Source organism: Podarcis melisellensis, assembly GCF_964234715.1.
Source record: "Podarcis melisellensis genome assembly, chromosome: 16".
In the NCBI taxonomy this organism is placed as follows: Eukaryota; Metazoa; Chordata; class Lepidosauria; order Squamata; family Lacertidae; genus Podarcis; species Podarcis melisellensis.
In genome coordinates this window covers 4,739,235-4,762,757 of record NC_138533.1, presented here as the reverse complement: position 1 = coordinate 4,762,757, position 23,523 = coordinate 4,739,235, and the positions used below count along the sequence as shown (strand labels likewise).

The window sequence follows — 23,523 nt, the reverse complement described above, 5'->3', positions numbered from 1 at the left end:
TCTAGACAGAAGTGTTTGCCCACCGTCCCTGGAGATGCCATTGGGAATTGACCCGAAGGACGTTCCGCACGCAAAGCAGACTTTCTGCCGCAGAGCTACAGGCTCTTGCATTTTCAGTTCTTGGCTGAAGTGACTCAGATGCACCCGAGTTTCTTTCCAGACCTGCCAGATTGTGCAAGCGAAACGTGGAGTAAGTTTTGTGCGAATGAACCTGGCACCGTAGCATGCAAAGCAGATGTTCCACCACTTGGCTTGCACCCTTCGCTTCGCTCCCCCCCCAAAAAAAAGCCCTACACTGAGCACAGCACATTGCCATAGTGTTTATAACATCAAGCAAGAAGCTCAGACATGAGTGCGTAACTTCTGAGAGAGCCAACGCAAAATCTCCACGGCGATACCGTCAGAGGAGCCTCATTCTCGGGTCTCTTTGAGTGGAAGGTTCCCTTTTCTCACTCTCTCCCTCTCCCTTCGCTTCCTCACACCCAACTTTCGCAACTGGTCCTTCCCCTACCCAACCCCTGTCTGACCACAGGACAGGGAAAGAGGAACTGCCTAGGAATGTGAAGGCGCCTTTGTTTAGTAGCTTTCTGGAGATTGGTTTACCAGCTGCAGGAGCTAATCTGCAATCTGCGTGGCACCAGCTGTGTGCCAGCTCTAGGTGTCAGACTTGGAAGAATGGGGAAGTGTTTTGTCTGCCAGAGGCCTGACTGTAACCTTTTTGTTGGGCAAGCTTTTTTGTGCATCTTGGCAAAGATCCCTCTTAGAAATAAGGAATATCTAGGTGGGGAGACTGGGCCCCTTCAAAGTACTATCTATCATCTATCTATCTATCATCTATCTATCTATCTATCTATCTATCTATCTATATCTATCTATCTATCTATCTATCTATCATCTATCTATCTATCTATCTATCTATCTATCTATCTATCTATATCTATCTATCATCTATCTATCTATCTATCTATCATCTAAAAAAAGCAATTGTCTTAATTTTAAACCACAAAACAGGAGTAACAACACAAGCAGGCAAAAGCAAAAAAAAGCCCGAAATAAAATTTTGTTCCAGACCTGACGTGGTTTGGTTTGGTTTGGGGAAGGGAGGGGTTGAGATCCTTGTTCACCTTCCCAGCAGGAAGTCAGGCACAGCTGCTAGAATCTGCATGCGAAAGGTCCCAGGTTTTACTGCTGACCTCTCCAGTTAAGTCTGGGAACACCCCTGCCTGAAACCCTGAAGACCAGATGCTGGACAATGTGGACAAATACTGACCAAGCATCTGACTTGGATATAAGGCAGCTTTCCTAAGTCAGCCCTTGATTTGGAACCACAAGGACTGGAATATTAGCGTTATTTAGTGGTAGGATCACATGCTTTGCATGCATGTTCAGTTCTAAACGGCATTTGCAGGAAGGGATGGGAACGTCTCTTGCCTGAAATCCTGGAAGGCTGCTGCCAGTCAGTTTAGACGGACCCAAATGATGTGATTCAAGGTATGGCAGCTTCCTTCATTCCTAAACATGTGCCATCTCCTGCCTTCCGCCACAAATCCACAGGGAAGCTACGGGGCCCACCTGAGCGAAGCTTGCACCCCTGGCCTAGATTACGCAAACGCACTCAGCCCACAGCTGGAGGCAGCAGTGCTTCCGAATCCCAGGGGTGAGAGAGCTCTTGTGCTCAGGTCCTGTTTGTGGGGATTCCCACTGGCATCTGATGGCTGACCACGGTGAGAACAGGAGGCTGGACTAGATGGGCCACTAGCCTGATCCAGCAGGGCCCTTCTTACCTTCTAAATTTCCATCGTTAGCGTTGGGGCAGAAACCAAGGTTAGCTTCACCCAAAAGGATTTCAGGAACTTGGAGCATACACAGCCCTGAGAGTTCAGGTGCTGACTCTGTGTGTTCATGTCCCATACAGCAAAGACAGTGGTTTGGAGGAGAGACCAGTGATGATCCACCGAGCGGTCCTTGGCTCTGTCGAGAGGATGTTGGCTGTCCTGGCGGAGAACTACGGCGGGAAGTGGTGAGTGATCAGAGGGGCTGTGCCGCCGATCTTCCTTGCTGGGTCTCGCCGTGTTGCAGGATGAGGTGGTGAAGGGGAGGCTGCCATTGTTTGAAAAGGTTTCCTCTTGTTCAAATACGTATAGATGAAGTTTGTAAAACAATGCATGGCCTGTGGAAACTGGATAGGGAAAAGTTCTATCTCACGTAACGCTAGAAGCTGTGGACATGCAATGAAGCTGGACAATTCAGGACACAAAAGAAAGTCCTTCTTACTGAACCATATAGTTAAACTATGGAACTCCTTCCTGCAGGACACCAACCTAGATGGCTTTAGAAGAGAAGTAGACAAATTCACGGAGGCAAGAGGGCTATCGATGGCTTCCAGCCATGATGGCTATGCTGCGTCTTCATAGATGGAGTCAATAATAATTTTGAAAACTGGAAACCTTAGGAGGTTGCTTGCAGTTTTCCTGTTGGGGCATCTGGTTGGCTACTTGGAGAACGGGATGCTGGTTTAGGTGGGCCATTGGCCTGATCCTTCCAGTTCTTAATGGTAAAGGTAAAGGGACCCCTGATCATTAGGTCTAGTCGTGGCCGACCCTGGGGTTGCTGCGCTCATCTCGCTTTATTGGCCGAGGGAGCCGGTGTACAGCTTCCGGGTCATGTGGCCAGCATGGCTAAGCCGCTTCTGGCGAACCAGAGCAGCGCATGGAAACGCCGTTTACCTTCCCGCCGGAGGGGTACCTATTTATCTACTTGCACTTTGACGTGCTTTGGAACTGCTAGGTTGGCAGGAGCAGGCAAGAGCAACGGGAGCTCACCCCGTCGCGGGGATTCAAACCGCCGACCTTCTGATCAGCAAGTCCTAGGCTCAGTGGTTTAACCCACAGCGCCACCCGCATCCCTAGCGCCACCCGTGTCCCAGTTCTTACGTTCTTATAAATAGGCTCCCTGCTGCTGTGTTTCTACCTGTCAAAGAAAAACCAACAATCAAAATGTCCAACTTTAAGTGTTAAGCTGGCATTGTCCCTGTGGAGCCAGCTATATACACTCTCCAAGGTTTATTGTGAACAGAAAATGCCGCAATGCGGGGGCAAAAGCAGTCAAGGAATCAGAACCGTGGGTTTTTGTGAAGCTGCGAAAGCTGCTGAGTGCCAGCTCTAAAAGTTAATATATCAGTAGATATCACCCAGGAAGTGGGAGCTGCAGGAGGGGAAGGGAGAATTAGACTGACTTGAAGGTGTTGTGCTTTCTGCTCTCATTGCAGGCCCTTCTGGCTGTCCCCGTTCCAAATTATGGTGATCCCTGTTGGCCCAGACGTGGAGGACTATGCCTGTGAGGTGAGAGACAAGAAGGATTAGCATGGATCTGCCTGTTCGTTATACACAAAGCATTATATGCTGTGAAATCTTGTAAGGAAACAGAGAAGGGGAGAAATATTAGATGCGCAATTTAGATTTCTAGGAATTTCAGTGCATTAAAATTTCAGTGCATTAAAAAAAAAAACTCTATTCCTCATGGTGTGAAAAGTGTGCCATAGCAGCTTCTGCTGAAATGTGGGAAAAGCTATAGAGGAGGTCAAGAAAGGCCCCCCCTCCCCAATCTATCGTGGGCAGGACTTCTGTTTAATTGCTTGGCCTCCTTTTAATCACTCCCTGCCGTCCCATGTCCCCTAGTCAAATGTTAAATACTGTTAATAAGTTTCATGAAGTGAAAGGGGTTAAGGCATGCAGATGGAAAGGCCCAGAATTGCTTTGCCACAGAATGTTTAGTGTACACAAATATATATTTTTATAAAGTGTAGCTGCCTTAGAGGGATAGAACTGGGGTGTGTGATTACCAGTAAGGAAGTGAGGAATGGGCAGAGTAGCCGCCTATGAGGCATCACCTGCTCGGAATAGAGAGGGGACTGCAAATACCGTATTTTTCCGTGTATAAGATGGTAATTTTTCCTTAGAAATAATAGGCAAAAATTGTAGGTCATCTTATACACGGATAGCAGAGGGGTCCGGGCGATTGGTGGCAGCAACGGTCAGGAGATTGGCAGCGCCAATTGGGCGTGTGATTGGCTGCTGTGGCAAGGCCTGCTGACGATTGACTGCAGCTGCAGCAATTGGGCGTGTGATTTACGCCAGCGGTGAGGCATGTGTGCAATCGGCTGTGGTTGCGTCAAGTGGGCAAGTGGGTTTTTGGCAGCGAGCGTGCAGACGATTGGCGGCCGCGCTGATGCGTGCGATTCGTATTTGCTGCCAGGCTGTAGAGTGATTGGCGGTGGTGACCACAACAAAAAAAGCTCAACAATCCCCACGCCCCAATTTTTTTGCTGCGTTCCAAAAAAATAGGGGTCGTCTTATACATGGGGGCATGTTATACATGGAAGAATACGGTACCTCCTCTTCCCCCACTGCCTCCTTCCCAGCAGACTGCAGCTGGGTTAACTATTTGACACCTTTCTCACGCACTCTCTCCCTTGTGTTTCAGGTCCACCAGCTCTTCCACCAGGCAGGATTCATGGCAGACATCAGCGCCGACCAAAGCTTGACCCTCAACCGCAAGATCCGAAAAGCCCAGCTGGCCCAGTACAACTTCCAGTTTGGTGAGCTGGCATCCCTGAAAGCGAGTGGGAATAGCCTGCCTTAACCCGGAGTCAGACCAAATTGGTTCATCTAGCTTCAGCATTGTCTACACTGAGTGGCTCTCCATTGTTTCTGGCAGGGGGGAGTCTTTCCCCAGCCGTAGATGGAGGTGCCGGCGAATGAGCCCGGGATCTTCTGCTCTGCCGCTGAGCTACAGCCCTTCCCCATCGTAGGAAGCTACGTTATGCCAAGTTGGATCATTGTCGTCGTCCCCAGCTGTCTTAGGTTGATTAAAAGTTTGGGCTTGATCCAAACTTCTTTACAGCTGCAGCATCCACAAGGGTGAAGAATAAGCAAAGTTTCTGGAATGGGCTCAGAATCAAGTTTTGAGTTGTTACGCTTTTGGCTATATGCTTGAAAATGTAGGGGCAATTTTTAAAAACAACGGGGAGTTTGGGCAGCCCTGTTTTATGTCCCCTGAAAGCTTGCAATCCATATAGCCAAGTGGTCTCCTCCAAATCTCCATGTCTCTTCCTGTTTCTTCTCTACTACTGCTTAGAATGAAAGTACGCCTGCATGCAATGTGTAGTTAAACTAAACTGCCTCGGCCCAGTATACCTGAAGGAGCGTCTCCACTCCCATCATTCTGCCCGGACGCTGAGGTCCAGCGCCGAGGGCCTTCTGGCAGTTCCCTCACTGCGAGAAGCATAGCTACAGGGAACCAGGCAGAGGGCCTTCTCGGTAGTGGCACCCGCCCTGTGGAACTCCCTCCCATCAGATGTCAAAGAGATAAACAACTACCTGACATTTAGAAGACATCTGAAGGCAGCTCTGTTCAGGGAAGCTTTTAATGTGTGACATTTTAATGTATTTTTAATCTTTCTTGCAAGCCGCCCAGAGTGGCTGGGGAAACCCAGCCAGTTGGGCAGGGTATAAATAATAAATTATTGTTGTTGAACTCCCTCCCCCAGGAGGTAGTGATGGCCACCATCTTGGATGGCTTCAGAGTAGGATTAGACAAATTCATGGAGGAGGAGGAGACACCTATTGATAGCTACTAGCCATGATGGAGAGGCTGTGTTGTTCCTCTGCAGCTGGACGCAGCAATGCTTCTGTTGTTGTTTTTTTAATAATTTTTATTAAGGATTTTACATTACAAAAAATGAAAGAAAAAAACAGAAAAAAGAAAAAATATCAAGCAAAAATTGTTAAAAACAATCAATCTTTCCATCTCCTTATTTTTCATTTACTTGTTTCTCGGACCTCCGCATACCACCCTTTTTTGTATTCCAAATCAAATTATTAATTCAACAATTTCTTTCCCTCTTTTTACTACCCAGATCTTATTCTTAAATTATTACAATCTTAGATTTTTACTTACATAAACCCATTTTTTTCATATTCTTTTAACCCATCACAGCTAGAAACCACTTAGTTCCAATCCAACATTATTCTAAAATTCCTTAATTTTACAATATCTCTGTAAATAGTCTTTAAATTTCTTCCAATCTTCCTCCACTGACTCTTCTCCCTGGTCTCGAATCCTGCCGGTCATTTCCGCCAATTCCATATAGTCCGTCACCTTCATCTGCCATTCTTCCAAAGTGGGTAGATCTTGTGTCTTCCAATATTTTGCGATAAGTATTCTTGGTGCTGTTGTGGCATACATAAAGAAAGTTCTATCCTTCTTTAACACCGATTGGAAAACTATGCCCAGGAGAAAGGCCTCTGGTTTCTTCAAAAGGGTATATTTAAATACCTTTTTCAGTTCATTATATATCATCTCCCAGAAAGCCTTAATCCTTGGGCACTGGACTCAGCAATGCTTCTGAATGCCAGTTGCTGGAAAACACAGGGCAGGGGAGTGTTAATCTTGAGCTTGGGTCCTGTTTGTGGGTTTACCGCAAGCAACAGGGTGGCCTATGAAAACAGGATGCTGGACTGAGTGGGCCCCTTTTGTCCAATACAGCAGGCTCTTCCGATGTTCTTATGGGGCCTCCAGTTTCAGAGGCAGACTATTGAGATTACTGGGTTCTTCGGGGCATTTGGCCACTGTGAGAACAGGACCCTGGACCTTGATGGGCCATTGGCCTGACCCAGCAGCCTCCCCTTAATCTTATGTCCTTGCTTCTAGTGGTCGGCCGGAAGGAGAAGTCCAACCGCACCGTCAACGTCCGCAGCCGCAACAACCACCAATACGGCGAGCGGGATTCGCACGAGGTGCTGCGCAGGCTCCACGAGCTCCAGGAAACTCGTGTCATAAATGCTGAAGAGCTCTTCTAAAGGAGAGGTGAGACCCCCATCATCAACTTGCCAGGACATCTGCAAGTAACAGAAACAACAGCAAAAGCTGTGTGTGTGTGAATCATTTCACAAGTGTCATGCTTTTGGGGCACCTCAAAGTCATGATACGTTTCAAGATCCTTGTCTTCACCAAGTTGCATCGTTTCCCCCACAGTTTGGAGACTGAGGTCATCTTATCAAGCAAGCAATCCTTGTTTGCTAGAGCTGAACCAGCCCAGGCCGTACATCAAAGCCTCCCCGCTGCCTTCTTCGAACATCCCTCAAAATCATGCCATTTTTCTTGGTTGACTGGCAGAGCAGCATGTCCAACAACCAGGCCGCAGGAGAGCAGGACCCGCTTTCTCAGAAAAGCTGTTTGTGGAAACGCATTCTTGGAGGGATGCCAAGTTTCTCTCCAGCCTGTCTTTCATGGTCACCGCATCCCCTGCGGAGGTCCGTAATTAAAATACCTCTTCTTGAGAAATTGCAGCTTGGCTGGCAGTCTCATTGATTGGTTGGCCTCGCTGCGAACTACTGCATTAGCCCCAGGGGCCTTGGCGGGTCAGGGTCAGGCCAAGTTGTTCTTTTCTAAGGATGCGTAAGGTGTGTCTTGTTGACAAGGGATCCCACTGAAACTGGTGCCTAGAGTGGGGGGGGGGCATTTATCGGCAGGTGTGTGTGTGCAAATTGCTCAGGTGATTCATCTTTGTCGCAGTTCGTTCCCGGAAAGCTGCGGAGGACCCACAGGTGGGAAGGGAAGAGAGACGCACACACACACCTCTTCACAGGACTGAGTCAACAGCAGCTCGGCTCATAAATTCTACCTTGCCCCCTGCCCCTAATATCCTTTATCAGATGCAAATAGGTCTCTTTAATGGTTATGGGAGTTGAGGCATGGAAATAGTTACTCAGGGCCGGCCTGCGTAACATCCCGGTAGCAGGTCCATCGGGGTCTTTTTAGGTACTTACGTTAAGTGCTTTTTAAGTTGTTTTAGTTATTTTTAGTATTTAATGGTTTTAGCATTTTGGTATATCAGGGTGGTGCAGCCCACGAGGCTTTTTTTGGCGGCCCTCGGCAACATTCAGGAAAGAACACCTTAAAGCCGTTAAGAATTAAATTGTGTGTGTGCCATGCATTGCTAATGAAAGCGCATGCATCTGTTGGTGTATAAAATTTCTTTACTGGTTAAACCTATTAATTGTGTATATAATTATAAATATTTAATTAAATATATAAATTGTGTACATTAAATAATATTCAGTATATTGTGAACACTTTTTATTTACGATATGGAAATTTACTTCAGTGTGCGGCCCACAGGTCCTGTGTTGGAAGTACTCTTGAGGCCCACTTGGCATGAAAAGTTGAACTGCCCTGGTCTATCTGTCTGTCTATCTATCTGTGGAAAGCTAATAATAATGATAATTCACTTTGCCTAATGATAGGTTCAGTCTTGCAGCTCTTGTCTTTTAAAGCTCAGGTGACTGTCGGGGGGGGGGGGAGATGGAACCAGTTCACAGAGGAGAGCTCTATCAAAGACCTTTTAACCATGGTGGTGGCTTAAAATTGAATCTCCCATGCTCAGAGGCAGTGTGCCTTGATATTGATTGATTGATTGATTGATTGATTGATAAAATACTAGGGGGGAAATATCCCTTGAACGTCAGCTGCTGAAAACGGGAGGGGAGAAGGTGTTCTTCCGGTCAAGTTTCCTGTTGGGGCACCACTTTGGCCTCTACATTAAACTTTAGCTGGTCACTGCATCTGATTCAGCCGGGCTCCTCTTCTTACGTAAGACACTTACGAAACACTTGGCGGAGGGGGAGGGGGCAAGGGGGGAGAGGAAGGAGCAGGATTCTTTTCTGGTTCAAGAATACTTGAAGTTGGGGCAACAGGTGACGTGGGTCGCCACCCAACTCTGACTCAGTTTGGCTTTCATCCGCTCAAAGGAAAAGAAAAGGCACGTCCTTAATGCCACAGTTGAGCTCCGGAACAAAAACGAAGCTATGACAGGGTGTCCCTGAGCATGGACAGAGAACCCTTGACTCACAGTTGAGTAAATCATTGCGTTCAGGTGTTCTAGATCAACCTGCACTGTTGGCTTTTCCACGGCTCTGCACCCCCTTTTTCCTTTTGGATAGGACAGAAACGTGACCTCCTGATAGCAAGCCGGATATTGGGGGGGCGTATCATAAAGAGCCAGGCTAGGAGTCAGTTTTTACTGGGCTTCAGTGACTCTTCAATATTTTCTTTGGTGGCTTTGTTTGGCTTGTTAAAAAGGGGGGAAAGGGATGCTGAAGGCCTGAACTCAGAAGGAATAGGAGATTTTCCGCTGCAGGTTGGAAAAACCTGTTTGAAAGGATTTATCACCTGCGTATGAGTGACTAAGTGCTTTTAAATCTGTAATTGGCATCCAACAAAAATTCAAGGCGCCCGCTAACTCTGTTGCAAACATAACCTGGCATTCAGCTCTTCAGAGAGAGAGAGAGAGAGAGAGAGAGAGAGAGAGAGAGAGAGAGAGAGACTGAGACCTGAGGTCTTTTAGATGACTGGCACCCACTACCCTCTGATCTTTAACTTACTTACTTTCTAACTTGCAGGGAGTTAGGAACTTGGGGAAAAGGGAGTGTGGACTGAGTAATAAGTGTAATGCTCTCTGTTCAAACTCAGAAGTACATATGCTGTTTTTGCTTTACCCCAGGGGACTGGTAGATTTCCCCTTGCTGCAGTAAGTCAGCGAGGCTTTCACACAACTGCACAAAAACACAGCCATCATAGGATCATAGTATTGTAGTGTACTTACACTTAGCACTGCTTGCTCAGTGGGAATGTTCTCTCTCAGTCTTGGTGTTTCCTGGCTGGCACTCTCCACTGGAACAACAACTCGTTCCGTGAAACTGCATGTAAATAAAAATAAACGATATATTTACACATCTTGCCTTGCCCTTAAGCAGTTGATGTTTCCACATCAGTTTTCCTTGACTGTGAAATAGGCACATTTAATTGGTCAAAATTTGGATTTGTAGCTGGTTGACTGATGGAAGCCAAAGAATGCTTACTAATGGTTCCTCGGCATCCTGAGGGAAAAGTGGCAAGTGGAGTGTTGCAGAATTCTGTCTGGGGCCTGTTGTTGTTCAATATATTTATAAACAGATGCAGGAACTGAGGGGATGCTCATCGGATTTGCAGACGACACCAAACTGGGAAGGGTAACTCATGCCACAGAAAACAGGATTGGGATTCAAAATGACCTTAACAGATTTGAGAACCTGGGCCCAAACGTAACAAAATGAATTTCAATAGGAACAAATGTTAAGGTTCTGCACTTCGGCAGGAAGAACCAGATGCACAAATATAAGACGGGGGACACCTGGCTTACTAGCAGTACATGTGAAAAGGATTTAGGGGTCATAGTAGACCACAAGCTGAACATGAGTCAACAGTGTGATGCAGCAGCAGCAGCAGCAGCAAAAAAAAAAAGCGAACGCTATTCTAGGCTGCATCAACAGAAGTCTAGTGTCCAAATCAAGGAAAGTAATAGTACCACTCTATTCTGCCTTGGTCAGACCACACCTGGAATACTGTGCCCAATTCTGGGCACCGCACATTAAGAAGGATATTGACAACCTCGAATTTGTGCAGAGGATGGCAACCAAGACACAGGTGCTTTCCCTTCTTGATGCATCCCAGCTCTTGCCTTGAGATCTTGTTCTGCAGAAACAAGGCCGTGGAGCCAGCCCGTGGATTGTGGAAGCAATCTTGGAAAGTGGGTACAGCTTCACCAGTGTGGTGTAGTGGTTAAGAGCGGTGGACTCGTAATCTGGTGAACCAGGTTTGCGTCCCCGCTCTCCACATGCAGCTGCTGGGTGACCTTGGGCTAGTCACACTTCTCTGAAGTTTCTCAGCCCCACTCACCTCACAGAGTGCTTGTTGTGGGGGAGGAAGGGAAAGGAGAATGTTAGCCACATTGAGACTCCTTCGAGTAGTGATAAAGCGGGATATCAACTCTAAACTCCTCCTCCTCTTCTTCTTCATTCATCTATTTTATTTTCTTAAACGGCCTCCGGTTGCCCAAGACAACAAAATGGCTCCTCTTTCACAACGTCTTGCTCCCTCCCTCCCCCTTTTCCAAGGAGCCAGAATCCTCATGTGAGTAAAGGATGACTTTCAAGTCCCTGATGCAATTTCGCTTTTCTTTGGCAGGAGTGGCGGCAGCAGGGCTCATTGTGGTGTAGGCTTCCCTTGTGCAATGGAGCCTCTGGCAACTATTGCAACTTCCTCCTCCCCACCCTCTCTTTTTCAGGTGAAAAAAAAACTCCCAGAGATCCATAAGCAGGACTGTGAATGCTCTGTGGGGCTGGGTTTCTGCTTCAAGGTGCAGGGAGTACCGTCTCATGAAAAGTTGGATTTTTGCAAACCTGTGAAAGAATTGCATCAGAAGAGCCCTGTAGCAGGATCAGACCAGTGGCCCATCCCATTCAGAATCCTGGTCTCACAGTAGTCGACCAGATGCCCCAGTATGAAGCCTGCAAGCAGGACCCAAGTGCAATAGCAACTGGTATTCAGAATCATAGAGTTGGAAGGGACCTTCCAGGGTCATCTATTCCAACTCCTTGCAATGTAAGAATCTCAACTTAAAGCATCCATGACAGATGGTCATCCAGCCTCTGCTTTAAAACCTCCAAGGAAGGAGAGCCCACGACCTTCCAAAGGAGCCCGTTCCACTATCTCTTGCTGCCAGAAAGTTCTTCCTGATGTTTAGTCTAAATTTCCTTTCTTGCAACTTGAAGCCATTGGTCTGAGTCCTGCCCTCCAGAGCAGGAGAAAACAAGCTTGTTCCTTCTTCCATGTGACAGCCTTTCAGATATTTGAAGACGGCTCTCATATCTCCTTTCAGTCCCATCTTTTCCAGGCTAAACATACCCAGCTCCTTCAACCGTTCCTCATAAGGCTTGATTTCCAGACTCTTGATCATCTTGGTAGCCCTCCTCTGCACATGTTCCAACATCCTTCTTAAATTGTGGCGCCCAGAACTGACCAAGGAAGAATATTGTTGTTTAGTCGTGTCCGCCTCTTTGTGATCCCCTGGACCAGAGCACACCAGGCACTCCTGTCTTCCACTGCCTCCCGCAGTTTGGTCAAACTCATGTTGGTAGCTTTGAGAACACTGCCCAACCACCTCGTCCTCTGTCGTCCCCTTCTCCTTGTGCCCTCCATCTTTCCCAACATCAGGGTCTTTTCCAGGGAGTCTTCTCTTCTCATGAGGTGGCCAAAGTATTGGAGCCTCAGCTTCAGGATCTGTCCTTCCAGTGAGCACCCAGGGCTGATTTCCTTCAGAATGGATGAATGAATGGCAGAATATAGTGGTACTATTACTTCCTTTGGTCTGGACACTATTTCTGTTGATGCAGCCTAGAATAGCATTAGCTTTTTTTCTTTCACTCTACTGCATCAAGCATGGCTGCCTCCAGTTGTGGCTGCAGAATATAGGCATTATGGGGTAATTGGTGGTCGTCACTGCCTCCTATGGAAATAAATTCCATAGTTTATGCACTGCATAAAGATATACCGTCTTTTGTCTGTCCTGAATCCTCCCTATGTTCAGCTTCCTGTGATTTTTACTCTTAAGTTTCAATATATATAAGTATAAAAAACTGTTGAAAGCAGTTTTCCAAACAGAAGCACCAATAAACAAATAAAACTCTGGAACATACACTTGCACACGCCCCCAAAACCCAACAACTATAATGGCTTTACTGCTGAAGTAACAACATATTGGTCAAATATAGACGCAGATAATATGCTACCATATTCATAAGACAGAGGGATAAACAACATCAACTGATGATCATCCCTTGGACACTTTAATCATGTAAATTAGTTTAATTTATTGTGCTTGACTAGATGCGTGATGTGTCGAGGAGCTATTTAAATTATAGAGCTATTTCAGTAGATGGCACTATGTAAAGCACGAGAAGGCAATTTCCATCCCTGAGGGGGTTACAGTAAGAGAGCAACCATGAGTTCAAAACACGATGCTGGGAAAAGCAAAACAAACCATTTATAAAAATAATTCCAGAAGACAGGAAAGAGAGAAACAGGGCTGGGCGATTCTCCCTAGTACAGTGGTACCTTGGGTTAAGAACTTAATTCGTTCTGGAGGTCTGTTCTTAACCTGAAACTCTTCTTAACCTGAAGTACCACTTTAGCTAATGGGGCCTCCTGCTGCCGCCGCACCGCCACTGTGTGATTTGTTCTCATCCTGAAACAAAGTTCTTAACTCGAGGTACTATTTCTGGGTTAGCGGAATCTGTAACCTGAAGCATCTAACCTGAGGTACCACTGTATGTGCCACAGTAGTGGGGCCACAGTGAAGCAGTCCCTGTGCCTGATTCCCTTGGTCAGGTCTTACGTAATGAATGGGGCCAGAATAGGGACTCAAACGCACCTCGCAAGTCTTGGTGCCCTCCATTTGTTATTGGACCATAACTCCCCTAACCCCTGGTGCTTACTATTTACACAGTATTTACATTGCCTTGTGTCCAAGCAAAAATGGGTGGGCAATCCAAAGGCCCTTTCCCCAAGAAGCTTGCAAACTCCAATTTCGAGAGAAGGGTAGAGAGGAAACAGGTTCAACGAGCACAAACCCCTTCGCACAAACGTAAGACTTCACGACAGGCTGGGCTAGACTGGGGCGTTGTGTGCACCTGTGTTTTGGGACAGGTCTGGGCGTCTGTGACATTCTAGCTTAACTGTCCTTTTCCGCATGACTTGCTCAATTGGTTGGCACTTGAGGTCCTATTTTGCTGGGAGATGAGAGGCTGTCCTTTCAGAGGAGATGTGAAGCACAAGTTGCTTCCTTCCTTATACCCAAAACAAATGATGCCACAATTACTGGCTTTGGATGCATGTGTGTAATGCGTGTCTCATTCATTCAATGGCATGCCCCGTCTCTGGGTGTTAAAAAAAAATATTTTAAAACATGAGGGACAGTGGACGCTTTTGTTCCCCTTCCATTATTCATTGCCACATACGTGTTTTCAGAGAACTCTTCATAAACATTATGACACATTTTGTTAGAGAAGAATGAGACGTTCTTTCAAAAGACGAGAGGTTCCCCTAGTTACCAGCCTCCTGTATTCTGCATCTTCCTGTAAACATTCCCATACCTTCCGGGGAGATCAAACTGCCCGCTTTGTTTTCGAATCGGGGAGATCAGATAAAATTCCCCTGACTAATGCTCACAAGGGGGGTTCTGGGGAGAGATGGGTGCAGTGAGCCCTTTTTTTCTGCTCAATTACCTTAACCAAACTGGTTCCTGAAAGCTGAACCGAGAGGAGCGCACCTCAAGAACATTCCTTGCAATGTACTTTCGCACACCTGGTGTGTTAAGGTTAGCCCACACCTGGCTCTGAGGTTGTCCTGGGGACACACTCCTTTTTCAGATACACAAGCTGGTACATTGCCACACAAGAATTTGCCTTCTTGGATCCATCCCAACAGGAAGCCCACAATTGGGTCTTGAAGTCCCCTCCATGCAGTCTTTTCCCACCCCTTAAATTCTCTGGTATTAATAGAGACACAATGGACAAAGCCACATCCCTGCCCTGTGCAACTTTGGGTAGGGCTGGGATTAATTGCCTGTCTGAAACCCTGGCGAATCGCTGCCATTTAGTGTAGACAGTATGGAGCAAGAGGGTCTGACTGGGTTTAAGACAGCTTCCTACATTCATAATGCCCTTTAAACAACTGCCAATTCTCTACTTGCCAGAAGGGCTGGTGATGGAACAGAAATGCAATATGCATCTGGTATCATCGAGGCTTTCAAAAATTCCAAACTCCTCCTCGGCCGAGCAGTACGGTAGAAGTTCGAAAGATTTTTATCCAGGCTTTGCAAGATTGGCTTGGTTTTATTGCAAATTAAAATTAGTAGGAAGCACCGGGTTCTGAGGAATTCCGCATTCACTAAACAGAGCAACTGCTTATTTCAGCACTCTGCAAAAACCAATAAACACCCAAACCCAGATGCCGCTGGATTCTGGCCCAAGTTAATTGGCAGGAGGCAAGGAGGACATTGTTGTGGATTTTCTGTTTAAAGCCACAAAAACGCTTAAGCAGCCATGACAGGGCCAGCCCATTCTTATTAGACAGTCAAGCTGCAGTTTCTAATTATCCAGAATTTGCACTCAGAGCTGGACTGTCAGACAAATGCATAGACAGCAGTGCTAAAATAGGGGTGCAGACCCTTTTTCCAGATTAAGGACCACATTTCCTTCCAAGCAACTTTCCATTGATGGGCAGGGCCAGAGACAATACTGGATGGTGAATGAATGCAAATGTTCTTTGCATTGTCTTCTTTGGCGATCACTCGAAGCCGAGTAAGATTGTCTTCCATAAACATGGTTTTAACAATGAGTCCGTAAGGGACTGTGGAGGCCAATTCTGGATCCACAGTGGAGACATTGGTTTCCGGGCGGGAGTTGATCACGATGTGGATTTGCCAAGCGTGCCTTCCTCTTAGCACATTTCTCCCTTGTGTCCTGAGTTCAAGCGTCTTCAAAGCCCATGGCACCTTTGGTAAAGGCTGTTCTCCAACTGGAGCGCTCGCAGGCCAGTGTTTCCCAATTGTTGGTGTTTATACTACATTTTAAAAGATTTGCCTTGAGTCAGTCTTTAAACCTCTTTTGTTGACCGCCAGCATTACACTTTCCATTTTTAAGTACACACGCTCACTCCCCACCTTGAGACACCAGTGAAGACCAGTGAAGGGTGTGGTTTGGAGAGAGCCCAAGTGCCAAATAGAGAACTTTGGGTGCTTGTGTTTGTCTTTCAGGCCAGAGGTTCCACACCCCTGTGTTACCCAATTTTTGGTACCAATGACATGACCCTTCTCCAGAGTACCCCCATTGGGATTACATCCCTTAGCACAGCACCCTCAAGCCTTCGTCCAGTGCCCATAGCACCAGTGATATTGTGAGGAACAAAGAAAGTAACATAAGTGGGGAGGAGAGAGAGAGAGAGAGAGAGAGAGAGAGAGAGAGAGAGAGAGAGAGAGATGTTTGCACAGTGAGGACTAGAATCTTGAAACGTAGACGTGAAAAGTGAGAAGGAAGGAACCAGAGAAGTTTTAGGCTGTTGCAGCAGAAGCTAATGCAAGACTTTCCTTGCACCTTGAAGCAAATGTTTCATGCCAGTAGCTTTTAAAGAGAAAAGGCTTGCTGAGGAGAAAGAGCCAGGAAGGCTAAGAAGAGAGACCACAGTTGTGGAGATCAGAGGAAAGATTTAGAAGCAGGAAAGGGTCCCTTTAGGTGGCAAAAAGGTGCTATATTGATAAACAGCTACATGGAAAAGCCATCTTCTGCCTTGTAATGTGAGATTGATGTCCCTTCCAGGCATCGACCCAAAGCTTTTGGGAGTGCCCTGGAGAGAATTATAGTCATCCCGAGTTCCTGAAAGGGAACAAATGGAAACAATCTTGTATGACTTTCACTTTGAATTCTGGAGAACTTTCCCTCTTTAATTTCTGTCTGTTGTGCAACTATTAAAGGCTCAGTAGTGCTGACTGAAAAATCACTAACTGACATTTTTGTGTTCCTCAAATTCTTCACAGCCTACATCTTCAGATCCAGAGATGAGAGGTACTGTATATATTTTGAATAGTACCTCAGAAGTTAGATTTTTAGAGTATTCACATCTCTCAGTGAATAACATTCTCAGAGCAATTCTGGAATGTCTGTAGACTTTATTTTTAATTGCAAATGTTCACTTGTGTTCAGAAGAGATAAATATGCTGTTTGCTTAATCAACCTTCCTGCACTCTAAATTTGTTTCTTTGCTGAATCATTGCTCAATTTTTCTTTCCCTGCCATTGGCTTTTACAGCAATTTCAAAACAGTTTTCTTCCTTCCTGGATATGAGATGAAATCTAACCAAACAAGCCTCCACACAACACAACCAGCTTGCATCCCCTTGCAGCTTTTATGGCACTTACATACCCATACCCACACACCCACACCCACACATTGCCAACTTGAAAATGATGCCTGTTCTTAGCTAGGCCTTTCTGCAAACCCAGATCAGACCGTGCACCTTTAAAAATAAAATAATGAAAATTGAGGTGGGAAATGACGCCAATTCCCAAACCGTTTTGTCACTCTGGTTTTGGGTGTGGCTGAGTTGCTTAACCTCTCATCCAGCAACGGCAATTCCTGGGTGGAAGTGAGCCCTGGATGAGAAATTTGCTGACTCTGCCAGTCTGGGCCAACTTTTTGCAAAGACCTGGAAGCCTATGGGAATCTTCTTACACGTATTGACACAGAATAAATGGGGTTGTGTTCAGCCTTAAGTCATTCTCAGAGTAGGCCATTAATTTTGATGGATCTACTACGACTGAGTAAAAACTTGGATGCAACTCAGATTCACCAAGGATATACATCACCTCTTCCCCACATAAAGGGATGGATAAATCTTGTCAATTTCTTATTCAGTCATAAATTCAGTTTGCAATATTTCCACATCAGTTTATATATATATATATATATATATATATATATATATATATATATGTATGTAATCGCAAAAAATCATCAATATTTAGTGTGTATTTCTCATAATATGCATTTTTTAAAAAAGAAGCTTTTGCCTAATATAGACACTTTTCAAGTCCATTCCCCTAACCTAATGCCTTTTAGTCTGCAATTTTAATGAATGTCCCCTGATATTCACATTTTTTAACCCATTGTAGAACTGCAGCACAAAATTTGTGTAAGTGCAAATCTTGCAGCGTAGATGTGGGTATTGGGGTTGACGTATTGCTCCAGGAAGTGCAAATTTGTAATAAAATCCAAACTAAACCAAACTATCCCCCTCAAACACAACACCCAAAGCCACTTTGTTTCTTCATTACCTCATCCTTTGGTGAGGAAGTGTCCTAATGTCTCTAAAAAGAGCGTGGGTGGGGAAACTGAGGCACGTAATGAAAGAGTTCTCTGGAATTTGCTCTCTCACTGGCACTTCATGTAATCCAGGATAAGGTCTCATAATCGGTCTGTTGTTGTTGCCGCGCTGCATGGCAGTCCAGCTGCAACTGTCGCAAAAACCGGGAAGGGGCAGTGATTGCATTTCCTGCAAAGAAGTTGTAATGGCAGTTATATCCCCACCACCCTTTCCTTAATTTAAATTCTGTGCTTCTAGTCCTCAAAGAACAATTTCCACTATTTGCTACCCGCCGTTACAACAAAACAGTTGTAGTTGCCGTTTATTCCTGAGACAATCTAGTTCCTCAGCTCGGTTTTGCTGGAAGGGATCTATTAACTTATCTTATTGCATTTATTTTTGTTTTAATCAAATATTCCAGCTAGGTAATAGCTAGGTTTTCTGTGTATATGTTGTAAATAAATAAGATAACCAAAATAAAAATAAAACAGTATTTTTTTTTCTGAGGAAACTGCGTACAGGTAGCAAATTAGTTTTGCCAGTTTCAAGAGGGCCATGCATTTTTTTAAAAAAATACCAAGGTGTTTTATCATTTGTAAAGCTGTAGAAACATCAAACAAATGTATCTGATAAGCCCTTGGCGCTGACCTGTGTTAAAGGAAAATAACATTGATGACAAATGAAGAAAGGAAAGGGAAGATGAAGATAAAGACCGTAATAAAAAAAGAGAAGAAAAGGGGGAAATCTTTAACTGGATTATCTGTGCAATCTAAAAGGGAAACCAGTGGGACTGATGTTTTGAGTCAGAAATATCAAGATTAGCCCTCTCTTGGCTCCCTCTTACATCAGTGAATTCAAAAAGTTATCAGGTATTTTGGCGACAAGTGTTTTGTTTGGAAAGTTATTCTCCTGTCACAACAATCAAAGAGCTCCTTTTCCCTCACACAACCAGTGTGCGACTTCTCAGCATGGTTTGCCTCAGACTGGAAAAGTCTGTTAGATTTCAGTCTTTTTCAGACAGAAAACTGGGCAGCTTACAACAGAAGCTAAAACCAATTTTTCTATTGCTTGGCTATAAAGGGACAGGTGTAAAGAACACCTCACAATTTTTTTTGTGTGTGGCTATTTGGTGTTTTTTTGTTGCATAAAACTCCCCCAAACCCCAACCAAAATCTGAAGTGATTTTTTTGTTTGTTTCAAAAGGGCAACATACACAGAGGAGGTAATCTGATCCAGAAAACCAATGAGCGTTGAAAAGGTGAAAGGGGCATTGTTTGCCATGAGGTAAAGGTTAAGATGGCTGCCTCAGATAGCATAATGAAAGTCCAATGAAATGTTGGGCCATTTATATTTGAGTTATGTTTTATTGCCTTTTCAAGGCAGGGCTTTTTCTATTTGGGTTTTGTGCCTCAGGTGACAAATTGTTTCAGGCCGGCACCAAATATCCACATGCGGTCATTTTATTTTATCTCTCTGATCTTACAAGATCAGGCAGCGGATTCAAAAAGCAAAATAATTTTTACTACTTTTGCCCTTCAAGGAGGTTTCTAACCACAATGGGAGAGAGTATTTCCTCAGACTAGTCTGTTTCCTTAGTAGTGATTTTGACAGCCTTTTAAGACATTTTCTCTTCCTAATAACCCCCACCACATCTGAGGTGGCATTTTGTGAATGGAAAGAGTGTGAAAACCCGTGTAAAGAAATGATTCCCGCTAGGTTTGTGCCTCTGGGCATGTGTAGAGTGCATTGTCCTCAGCATGGAGTAACCATGGGCAATTCCCCACACGAGAAAAGTTTTTAAAAGGTTGTAATTTCCAGGCAGCTTGCTTTCATAGCGTGCGCTTTTGGGAACTCTGCTAACAGTGTAGGTTACAAAAAACCGGGCATCCCCTCCACCTTTCTCCACCCGGCGCTCAAAGCCTCCAACCTGAGCAATTAATCCCCTGAAAGTGTCAGTTTTAATCTCCCTTCTTCTAAAAAAGCAAGTTTATTGCCTCATTGCTGCTGTCCCACAATGCAAGCAGGGCCTAACCTTGCAACTTTAACCACGTACGCCATGAAGATGGGGAGGGTGAGAAAACACACATTTAATACACTCTTCCTCCCCCCTGCTCCCCTTTCCCCACATAAATAAGCAGTTTTAGCAGGTGGTTCCCTAGGATCGGAAGCTGGCTTATTTCTCAACTGAGGGAAACAATGAGCTCATTCAACCTCTATCCTAGTCTTGGCGGCTTCATTTCACAGCATTTAATGATGGCGGTTGTTTTTGATTTTTGTTTCTTCCTGGCTGCTGTGTTGTTTTTATTTATTTATTTGCTTTGCTTTATTTGCCCGTTTATTCATGCTTGCTGGCGTGCCCAAACGGGATAGCATAAGAAGAACAGCAGTATATCCACCACAAGGAATCCTGGGAACTAGTTTAAGGGTGCTGGGAATTATAGCTCTGTAAGGGGGGTAAACTACAGTTTCCTTTTTCTTTCTTTCTTTTGTGGCGATTTCCTTCACTCCTGGGATGTTCACAAGCAAAGCATGATGGGAATATCCATCCCTGTTTGAAAATGCAAGCTTGTGGGGAGGAGGTGGGTGAAGAAAGCTCTCAGTCTGTCAGTTATCCTCTTTTATTTTAATTTTATTTTATTTTAATTTATTTTAATCTCACTCTGTTTCTTTATTTTCTAATCTTCCAGTCAGGGAACACAGGGCGCTGCTATAGGCTGGATCAGTCTACTGGTGCTCAAGGGACAAAGGTGGCCCTCCAGGCCTCTATGCCTGGCCCTTTAGACCCTACTGAGCTCCCTTCCCACCTCATAAGCCATGCCCCATCTCCCTAGTCCACACCCTGACCAGCCCTGCTTCACATACATGGAAATTAGTTTATTGTTCACCAACTTTTGCCTCAGGCCTCACCCACCACTAAGGTGTGGCCCCTGAAAGGTTGCCCAGATGGGAATGTGGCCCTTGGTCTGAAAACCGTTCCTCTCCCCTGATCAAACATAGCGTAATTTCCTTTGACTGACAACACCTACGGAGTCCCTGTGCTTTTAGTTGCACCTGCACAGATTGAAATGTTTATTATTATTATTATTATTATTATTATGGCATACAAGGCTCATAGTCTACCACTGCGACCTGAGGCCTCTTGAATTGTGGACTTTATTAGATTTTAAGGGAAGGAGGAACACCCGTTAGGTACTGAATGATTTCCATTAGCGGCTTAAAGAAATGATTAGACCTGAAGAAAAACTCAAATTGCAAGAAGGTTACATGTGAGAATTCTGAAGTACCGCCAAATTTTGAATTGGTGCGTTGTTTTTCTGCCCTAGCAAAGGTGTCCTGTCTTTCAATATGGAGTGTTGTGTTTCTGGGTGCTAGACATTGCCAGGCCAGTTCCTGTTTACTTCAAAACTCCAATTCACCCAAGTTTCTAGCCTTTGAGGTCTAACCATTTTTTTAAAGCCGCTGCTCACACTGCAAAGGTGGGTTGCCTAGGGTAAAACATCCAAATGGCGCCCTCTATAGATCGGAAAAATATATAATGCATGATTTTTAAAATCCTCGGTTTTCGGACGTTATCCGTTCCAGAAGACTGCTCGACTTCTGAAACGTTCAAAAACCAAAGCATGCATTTCCGGAAGCATTTACTTACGGAAAACGCAATATGGAAGCACATTTGACTTCTGAAAAGTGTTCGAAAACCAAAGCAGTTACTTCGGGGTTTTCGGCATTCAAAAACTGAAACGTTCGACTTCCAAGAGTTTGGAAACCGAGGTACTGTACCACTGTATACATAATGGAACCTGTTGAATGTCTTTCAAGGGCAACCCAAATGTGATCCGTGAGGTGACCATCTCCGTTCTGTTCCAGAGTAGGGCTGGCCCTATTACCCAGATCCACAGATCTCGACACGTAGGCGGCAGGGAGATATGCTGCCGTTCACGAGGTCTTTCACATGCTCACCCACTAAGCAGTTGGTGCTTGTGGTGCCGCTGTGGGCGTAAAGAGATCCGTCCAGGAAGATTGAGCAAACCGTTTGGAAGGGGAGTAAAGTTTCAACAAAGTTTGAGAAACCCTTTTGAGTGCTAAATGTCCATCTAGCACCACGAGAAGCCCCAGGCAATCAGTTCCTATAAGTAGATATATCAAGCTTGGTAATGTTTACCCTGACTGGCATCAGCTCCCCTGGGTTTTACGTAGGAAATATTCCCAGCCCTAACTGTAAATGCCACTGTGGACAGAATCTGGAGCCTTCTTGCATGCAAAGCAGATGTTCTATCACTTGACTTACAACCCTTCCCCAATGGAGAGGTATACAATTTGCTCTTTCATCATAATTCTGCAGCAGAGCCCTAGTTTTTGTAACAATTTTTAACATGTACACAATCAAAATAGATCATAATTCAGGGAGAAGCTGTTCACGATCTCAAGAATCCAAATGTGCCTATAATATCCAGATCATTTGTTTTGACTTCCACTAAGCCAGAGTTGGGACGCTGGTGGCTCTGTGGGTTAAACCACAGAGCCTAGGACTTGCCGATCAGAAGGTCAGCGGTTCGAATCCCCGCGACAGGGTGAGCTCCCGTTGCTCGGTCCCTGCTCCTGCCAACCTAGCAGTTTGAAAGCATGTCAAAGTGCAAGTAGATAAATAGGTACCACTCCGGCAGGAAGGTAAACGCCGTTTCCGTGTCCTGCTCTGGTTCGCCAGAAGCGGCTTAGTCATGCTGGCTACATGACCCGGAAGCTGTACGCCGGCTCCCCCGGCCAATAAAGCGAGATGAGCACCACAACCCCAGAGTCGGCCACGACTGGACCTAATGGTCAGGGGTCCCTTTACCTTTACCTTAAGCCAGAGTACTGACCATAATAAACCTAGCACTGCCTCCTATTCTGGTTAGTGGGATTTTGCCACTCATTGCCACAATTTTACAAGCGTAACTTCTTCACAGCCTTGAGGGTGAGAAACTTTTTCACTTGGTGATGGTGGTAAATGAGAGAGCTGATTCTGGGCCTCTTAGAAATGCAGAATTTGCAGCTAAACTTATAAATGCAGAATATACACCTTCCTCTGTCCAAGGGATTTGTTATGCTAAAGAATCATCATCATTTTTATTTTACACTGGTCTTTTGGCCATTTCCTCTATTAAAAGTAGAATAAAATTGATGTGAGATTTGCCTTTCTTGTACCATTCAGACAACACATGAGCTGTGAGTTCCAAGCCGCTATGGACACAAGTAAAAAACCAAAACAAACGAAACAAAAACAGATGCCCCCAAACATGATGATTTTATGTGTAGCACAAACACACACACACACACACACACACAGAGAGAGAGAGAGAGAGAGAGCTTTCTGCCACCATTTGTTCCAATTGCAAATACAGAGAAGAATCAGGAGTTGCGTTTTCTCACACTTGGTTCTATAACAGATCCCCTTCTAGCAAGCCTGCGCAGGCCTTATCTCCCTTAAAATATACCATTTGATGTTGCCAGGGGCTTGTTTTCTAGTTACTGCAACAGCAGCTACTGTTTCTGTTGGGACTAAATTTCAGGCATGCTAGAAATGGAACAACAGCCATAACCCCAGGTCACCAGTGTTTTGCTGAGTCTGGCTTCTTTTTCTGCAAAGCACTGTTGACATTTCGCTATCAACAGACCAGACACTTTCTTCTTCTTTGCAAAGTTTGATCCAAAGGAGATCTCAACTTGGAAAAATACATCAGCCAAGCACAT

The 23,523-nt window shown here is 45.2% G+C and overlaps 1 protein-coding gene and 1 long non-coding RNA gene across 3 annotated transcripts in view; one reads left to right on the top strand and one right to left on the bottom strand.

Moving 5' to 3' along the window:
• TARS2 (threonyl-tRNA synthetase 2, mitochondrial) overlaps positions 1-8,138 on the top strand; it is a 30,264-nt gene extending 22,126 nt beyond the window's left edge. Inside the window, exons 15-18 of one of the 2 annotated variants that reach the window (XM_081891471.1) lie at positions 1,916-2,020; positions 3,269-3,341; positions 4,483-4,597; positions 6,712-8,138. In XM_081891471.1, the coding sequence (XP_081747597.1) occupies positions 1,916-2,020; positions 3,269-3,341; positions 4,483-4,597; positions 6,712-6,860 (442 nt within the window). In that variant the 3' untranslated portion in view covers positions 6,861-8,138. The other variant, XM_081891472.1, reaches the window with a different exon arrangement.
• Positions 8,139-10,767: 2,629 nt separating this feature from the next.
• Positions 10,768-18,660, bottom strand: LOC309358786. Its single transcript, XR_014163597.1, has 3 exons — positions 17,768-18,660; positions 16,224-16,310; positions 10,768-12,385 (listed from the first exon to the last, which is right to left on the bottom strand). It is a non-coding gene; the product is annotated as an uncharacterized lncRNA (long non-coding RNA).
• Between the last annotated feature and the right edge of the window lie 4,863 nt (positions 18,661-23,523).